Source organism: Propithecus coquereli, unplaced genomic scaffold (genome assembly GCF_000956105.1).
Source record: "Propithecus coquereli isolate 6110/MARCELLA unplaced genomic scaffold, Pcoq_1.0 Scaffold73, whole genome shotgun sequence".
Taxonomy (NCBI): Eukaryota; Metazoa; Chordata; class Mammalia; order Primates; family Indriidae; genus Propithecus; species Propithecus coquereli.
In genome coordinates, this window is record NW_012153396.1 from 3533734 (window position 1) to 3541564 (window position 7831).

General features: G+C 39.6%; 1 protein-coding gene across 1 annotated transcript in view; it reads left to right on the forward strand.

Moving 5' to 3' along the window:
• Window positions 1–2632, forward strand: part of NOLC1 (nucleolar and coiled-body phosphoprotein 1) — a 42878-nt gene extending 40246 nt beyond the window's left edge. The window contains 3 exon segments of the mRNA XM_012661633.1: window positions 2160–2467; window positions 2469–2516; window positions 2518–2632. Coding sequence (XP_012517087.1) covers window positions 2160–2467; window positions 2469–2516; window positions 2518–2632 — 471 coding nt within the window.
• Window positions 2633–7831: the final 5199 nt, after the last annotated feature.

Genomic DNA, 7831 nt, shown 5'->3' on the forward strand with positions numbered 1-7831 from the left:
CTCACCATCAAATTGGTATTAACTGATCAACACATAAGTGCACATATAAAAATAACATCTATTGGATGTCAGGCAGGGGGGAGGGGGAATGGGGGAGGAGGGGATGGGTATATGCATACACAAAGAGTGCGATGCACACCGTCTGGGGGATGGACAGGCTTGAAGCTTGGACTTGGGGGGGGACGGGGGGCAAGGGCAACATATGTAACCTAAACATCTGTACCCCCATAATATCCTGAAATAAAAAAAAAAAGAATACAGTGGAGATAAATGAAACAGAGAATAGAAAACAATAAAGAAAATCAATAAAATGAAAAGTTGTTTCTTTTTTTTTTTTTGAGACAAAGTCTCACTCTGTTGCCTGGACTAGAGTGCCATGGCGTCAGCCTAGCTCACAGCAACCTCAAATTCCTGGGCTCAGGCGATCCTCCTGCCTCAGCCTCCCAAGTACCTGGGACTACAGGCATGCGCCACCATGCCTGGCTAATTTTTCTATATATATTTTTAAATTGTCCAGCTAATTTCTTTCTGTTTTTTTAATAGAGACGGGGTCTCGCTCTTGGTTAGGCTGATCTCGAACTCCTGAGCTCAAATGACCCGCCTCGGCCTCCCAGAGTGCTAGGATTACAGGTGTGAGCCACCACGCCCGGCCCCAAAGTTGTTTCTTTGAAAAAATCAACAAAATTGACAAACCCTAGCTAATGGACTAAGAAAAAATGAGAGAGGACTGAATTTACTAAAATCAGAAATGAAAGTGGGAACATTACTACCAATTTTACAAAAATATGAAGAATTACTAGAGAGTACAATGAACAATTATATGCCAAAAATTTGGATAACCTAGATGAAATGGACTAATACCTAGAAACACAAAACCTACTAAGACTAAATCACAAAGAAATAGAAAATATGAATAGACCTATAATTAGTAAGGAGATTGAATCAGTAATAAAAAAATCTCCCAACAAAGAAAAGCCTTGGACCTGATGGCTTCACTGGTGACTTCTACCAACCATTTATTTATTTATTATATTTTTACTTTTTTGAGATAGAGTCTCACTCTGTCACCCAGGCTGGAGTGCAGTGGCACAATCATAACTTGCTGTAGCCCCAAACTCCTGAGCTCGAACAATCCTCTCACCTCAGCCTCCCAAGTAGTTAGGACTACAGGCATGCACCACCATGTCCAGCTAATTTTTATTTATTTTTTTGGTAGAGACAGAGTCTCGCTATCTTGCACGGGCTGGTCTTGAACTCCTGGCCTCAAGCAATCCTCCTGCCTTTGCCTCCCACTCCCAACTATTTAAAGAAGAATTAACAGCAATCGTTCTGAAACTTTTCCAAAAAATCGAAGAGGAGGGAACACTTCCTAACTTATTCTATGTGGCCAGCATTACCCTGATCCCAAAACCAAAGATACCGTAAGAAAAGAAAACTACGGACCAATATCCCCTATGAAGATGGATGCAAAATCCTCAATCAAAATACTAGCAAACTGAATTCAGCAGCATATTAAAAGGATTATGCAGCTTGACCCAGTTGAATTTATTCCTGGAGTGCAAGAATGGTTCAACTTTCAAAATTTGACAAACGGAATATACCGCATTAACAAAATGAAGGGGAAAACCACATCCATAATCAATATAATTGATGCATAAAAAGCATTTTCTAAATTTCAACACGCTTTCATAATAAAAACACTCAACAAACTAGGATTACAAGGAAAAATACCTTAACAGAATAAAAGCCATATATGAAAAAACCCCACAGCCTACATCATACTCAATGATGAAAGACTAAAAGTTTTTCCTCTAAGATTAGGAACAAGGTAAGGATGCCCACTTTTGCCACTTACATTCAACTTAGTACTGGGAGTTTTAGCTAGTGATAGTAGGCAAGGAAAACAAATAAAAGACATCCAAATTAGAGAGGAAGAAGTAACATTATCTCTTCACAGATGATATGATCTTACACGTAGACTAATAAGTGAATTCAGCCCAAGTAGCAGGATACAAAGCCAACACATAAAAATAAGTTGCATTTTTATACACTAACAATGAACTATCTGAAAATGAAATTAAGAAAATTCTATTTACAGTAGCATCAAACAAAATAAAGTACTTAGGAATTAACTTAGCCAAGGAGGTGAATGACTTGAGCTGGGTGTCCAGGTTATCCAAGTATGCCCAGCTCTGAAGCACCAGAATGGAGGTCTGAGAACTTTGGAGGAACTATACTGACAGATGTTAAGAGAAAGGGAATTATTTACCCATGATGTTAGTCAAGACAACATAATCAGGGCCATCAACAAACTAAAAGCACTTGGCACTGGCTTCAGCATTATCCCTGTGGGTAGCACTTACCACATTTAGTCTGTTTCAGCTGAACCCAATATGGATCACACTGTACTGCTGTAGCTGGCAGAGAAAAATGGCTTCATGACTGTCAGTGAAATCAAAGCCAGTATTTAATGAGACAGGGCAAGCATGGAAAGTGCTGGAACACTTGCTGAAGGAAGAGCTGGCTGGACTTGTAGGCCCCAGGGGAGGCACACTACTGGCTGCCAACTCTCCTCATTGATATCCATTCCCAGGAGGTTACAGGCAAGGAAGCCAGAGAAGCCCTTCCCTGAGTGTGGGAGTATGGAATGGGGCATGGCAGCAGACAGTGAAGAGAGAGGAGCTACTGTTGAATAAAACTGGAACAATTTTGTTTTTTTAGCAATGAAAACATCAATTATAGAAACAGATCTAGAAATTATAATGGCGATGGAACTAACAAACAAGGATATTAAAGCAGCTAATATAAATATGTTCTATATGTTCCAGAAATAGAGGGAAACATGATCATAATGATGAGAGAATCATGATGACCAAAGATATAAGAAAGACCCAAATGAAACCTCTGATATGAAAAGTACAACATCTGGAATGGAAAATATACTAGATGGGATAAAAGCAGACGCTAAAGAAAAGATCAGTGAGCTAAAACAAATAGCAATAGACACTAACCAAGATGAAGCATAGAGAGAAAAAAGAATTTAAAAAAAGGAACAGAGCACAATTGATTGTATGGAACAATATTAAACAGACTGACATGTGTTTAATAGGATCCCAGAAGGAAAGAAGATAGATGAGAAGAGGTTCAGAAAAAATATTTAAAGAAAAAATGGCCACAAAATTTCCAAATTTGCTGAAAGCTATAAACACACGGATCTGAGAGGCTCAATGAATCCCAAGCAGATGAACCTAAAGAAAACAACACCAAGTCACTTCATAATGAAATTGCTGAAATCAATCAATAAAAGAAAATACAAAACGCATAGAAAAATGACATATTACTTACAGAAGAATAAATACAAGAATGACAGTAGATTTCTTATCAGAAACTATGCAAAACCAGAAGACACAAGAAAATATCTTTACAGTACAGGCAGACAAAAAACTGCCAACCTAAAGTTCTTTACCTGGCAAAATTATTATTTCAATATGAAGGCACAGTCCCTCACAAAATTAAAAATAGAATTACCTAATGACCCAGCAATTCCACTCTTACGTATATACCCAAAAGAATTGAAAATAAGGACTCAAACAGATACTTGTATGCCAATGTTCATAGCAGCATTATTCACAGTAGCCAAAAGATGGAAACAACCCAAGTCTCCATCAACAGATGAATGAATAAATAAAATGTGGTATATTAGTGAAACTTCAGAGTTTGGTAAAAAAACAACAAAATGTGTTATAGACATACAATAGAGTATTATTCACCCATACGAAGGGATGAAGTTCTGATACATTCTACATCATGGATGAACCTTGAAAACATTGTGTTAGGTCAAAAGAGCCAGACACAAAAGGACAAATAGAGTGTGAGTCCATTTACATACAATATCTAGAACAGGTGAAGTCATAGACAGAAAGTAGATTAGGTTACCAGGAGCTTGAGGGACGTTGTATGGGCAGTTGTTGCTTCATGGGGACAGAGTTTCAGTTTGGGATGATGAAAAAGTTTTGGAGCAAGATAGTAGTAATGTTTGTACAATACTGTCAATATAATTAATACCACTGAACTGTACACTTAAAAATGGTTAAAATGACAAATTTCATGTTACATATTTTTTCATCACAATTTTTTTTTTTGAGACAGAGTCTCACTGTGTTGCCTGGGCTAGAGTGAGTGCCGTGGCGTCAGCCTAGCTCACAGCAACCTCAAACTCCTGGGCTCAAGCGATCCTCCTGCCTCAGCCTCCCGAGTAGCTGGGACTACAGGCATGCGCCACCATGCCCGGCTAATTTTTTCTATATATTTTTAGTTGTCCAATTAATTTCTTTCTATTTTTAGTAGAGACGGGGTCTCGCTCTTGCTCAGGCTGGTCTCGAACTCCTGACCTTGAGCGATCCACCCGCCTCGGCCTCCCAGAGTGCTAGGATTACAGGTGTGAGCCACCGTGCCTGGCCATCTTTTTAAATGTTTTAACAGAGTGTTTTACTTTTCCTTATTTAGATCTTATACGTATTTTGTTAGATTTGTACCTAAATATTTCATTTTTGGATACCAATGTAAATGGTATTGTTTTAAATTTCAAATACAACTTGTTCACGGCTGGTATTTAAAGATGCAATTAACTTTTGTGTGTTAACCTTGAATCCTCCAACCTTACTCTATTGCTTATTAGTTCCAGGAGGTTTTTTGATTCAAACTTTCTACATAAACAATCATGTCATTTGCTAGCAAAGACAATTTTATTTCTTCCATCCCAACCAGTATACCTTTTATTTTATTTTCTTGTCTTATTGCATTAGTTAGGCCTTTCGTTATGATGTTGAAACGGAGTGCTGAGAAGGGGCATCCTTGCCTTGCTCCCAATCTTAGTGGGAAAGCTTCTGGTTTCTCACCATTAATTATGATGTTGACTGTAGAGTTTTTGTAGATGTTCTTTATCAAGTAGAGGAAGCTCCTCCCTATTTCTGGTTTACTGGGAGTTTTTATCATGAATGGATGTTGGATTTTGTCAAATGCTTTTTCTGTACCTATTGATACGATCTCATGATTTTTCTTATTTAGCCTATTGATGTGAGGATTACATTAATTGATTTTTGAAAACTGAACCAGTCTTATATACTTGGGATAAATCTCACTTGGTCATAATATATAATTCTTTTTATACATTGTTCAATTGAGTTTGCTAGTATTTTGTTGAGAATTTTTGCATATATGTTCATGAGATATATTGGTTTGTAGTTTTCTTTTCTTTTTTTAGAGACAGGGTGTCACTATGTTGTGCAGGCTGGTCTTGAACTCCTGGTCTCAAGCAATCCTCCTGCCTTGGCCTCCCAGAGTGCTAGGAGTACAGACATGAGCCACTGCGCCTGGCCCACCCCCTTGGATTTTTGAACTGTTAGTCTTGTCCATACCTAGTCTCCAGTCGATTATGGTTGAGGTTTTCCTACCCTAGCACTAGTTCCTGCAGAGGTTTCTGCTCCAGTATGTTGTGATTCTCTGTATTCCCCTGCCTCACCAATTTTGGGGACAGCAGTTTACCCTGTGATCTCACTTCTCTTACATATCCAAGAACAGCTGTTGATTTTTCAGTTTGTTCAGCTTTTTATTTGTTAAGATAGAGTAGTGACTTCCAACCTCCTTAATTGCAGAACCAGAAACTGGACCCTTCTCTGGCTTTATTTGAACATTTTATATGATTCTATGTCCTCTTCTCTCTTAGCATGTTAATTATACTTCTTTTAAAACAAATTTTTTGGCTGAGTGAGGTGGCTCATCCCTGTAATACTAGCACTCTGGGAGGCTGAGGCAGGAGGATCGCTTGAGGCCAGGAGTTTGAGGTTGCTGTGAGCTAGGCTGACGCCATGGCACTTTAGCCCAGGCAATAAAGTGAGACTCTGTCTCAAAAAAAAAAAAAATTAGCAATTGCCCTGGAGTCTGTAACATATATTTACAACTAATCTAAATCTACTTTCAAATAACACTATACACTTCATAGGTAGTACAGGTACCTTATAATAGAGTATTCCAAATTCCTCCTTCCTAATCCCTTATAACATTACTGTCATTCATTTCACTTATCCATACACTATAATTTCCAAATACATTGTTGCTAATACTACTTTGAACAGTTATCTATTAGATCAATAAAGAATAAAATGAAAAATTTATCTTTATTCCTTCTCTAATGCTCTTCCTTTCTTTATGTAGATCCAAGTTTCTGACCTATATTATTTTTCTTCTTTCTGGAGAACATCTTTTAACATTTCTTGCAAAGCAGGCCTACTGGAAACAAATTTCCTCGGTTTTTGTTTGTCTGGGAAAGTCTATTTCTCCTTCTTCTTTTTTTTTTTTGAGTTAGGTTCTTGCTCTGTTGCCCAGGCCGCAGGGCAGTGGCATCATCATAGCTCACAGCAACCTCAAAGTTCTGGGCTAAAGCGATCCTCCTGCCTTAGCCTCACCAGTAGCTGGGACTACCGGTGCACACCACCCCACTGGCTATTTTTTTTATTTTTGTAGAGACAGGGTCTCGCTATGTTGCCCAGCCTGGTCTCAAACTCCTGACCTCAAGTGATCCTCCTACCTCAGTCTCCCAAAGTGCTAGGATTATAGGCATGAGCCACCACACCTGGTCCCGCAATAAATCTTACCTGTAGAGAAGACATATTAGAGTGAGAACAAAGCTGTAATTGGTAAAGAAGCAGCTGTCACTCACATAAGCTGGGAGTGGAGGGTTTGGCATTTTGTGAGTCGCATAGTGACCTTGTCTTTGTGCTTAGTATGAAGTGACTATTTTATCTTTCTTTTTTGTTTAATTGTGAAATGAAGTTTATTGAGGAAGTACAAGATAGATTTATAGAGCAAGAGGTAGATATAGGTTTACAGAGTAAGAGCAAGATATGTTCACCACAGAACAACAAACAGACCCCTCTGTCGTAACAAAAGAGTTCTGGTAATGGTCTGGAGTCTTGTTTTAGTGTCTGGATTGGGCCCTCCTTGTGGTTCAGACATGACCACTGAATCACTTTGATGGATAGTTAATGGCATGATAATTAGCCTTAGGTTATTCTAGGTCACTTTCCAAATCCTGTTGTGCCTGGGCTGCCTGGCCCGTGGGTTGGGGATTCCCTACATTCTTTTGCAGATTAGCAGGAGTTCTTCCTTCCCCCAGGTGTGGCAGTTGCTTGGGGCAGGATTAAGGTGTCCTTCTTCCTAGATGGGGCAATTGCTACAGGCAGCACAAGTCAAGGCACTCACCTTTGTCCCTAGGAGAGTCTGGAAGGTCCCTTGCTGTCTACCTAACATTTCCCCACTCTCTATTCCAGAGGCCCAGATCCTTGCGTAGAGGCATTGACTCATCTGGCTGCTTCCTGCTGAGTCGGTACAATGATTCCTATTAGGGTGGCCTCTTGCAGGTTCTCTGGGGGTCTGTCCAGGGGACTACGGTATATGTCCTTGGTAGATGGCTGTAGTCGCAGGTGTGAGGAGGAGGTAGGTGCTGAGGCTAGTAGAGAACGTAGCACCATTTGTAGCTTGATGGCCTCAAAGGCATCCACCAGGGTCTAGAGATCTTGCCTCGCACCTAGAAATTGGAGGTGGACTCTAGGATAGCATTGATGTTATCCTGAACCTGTCCTGACTTGTTAACAAAAAGGAGTAGACAGGCATATCCAGCAAATTTGATTGAGTCCTAGGGCATGTGCAATTTGGTTTGCCAGAGCAAAGGTGTCTTGCCCATGGGTAAACAATTTGTACTTTTTTTTTTTTTTTGAGACAGAGTCTCACTGTATTGCCTGGGCTAGAGTGCCATGGCGTCAGCCTAGCTCAC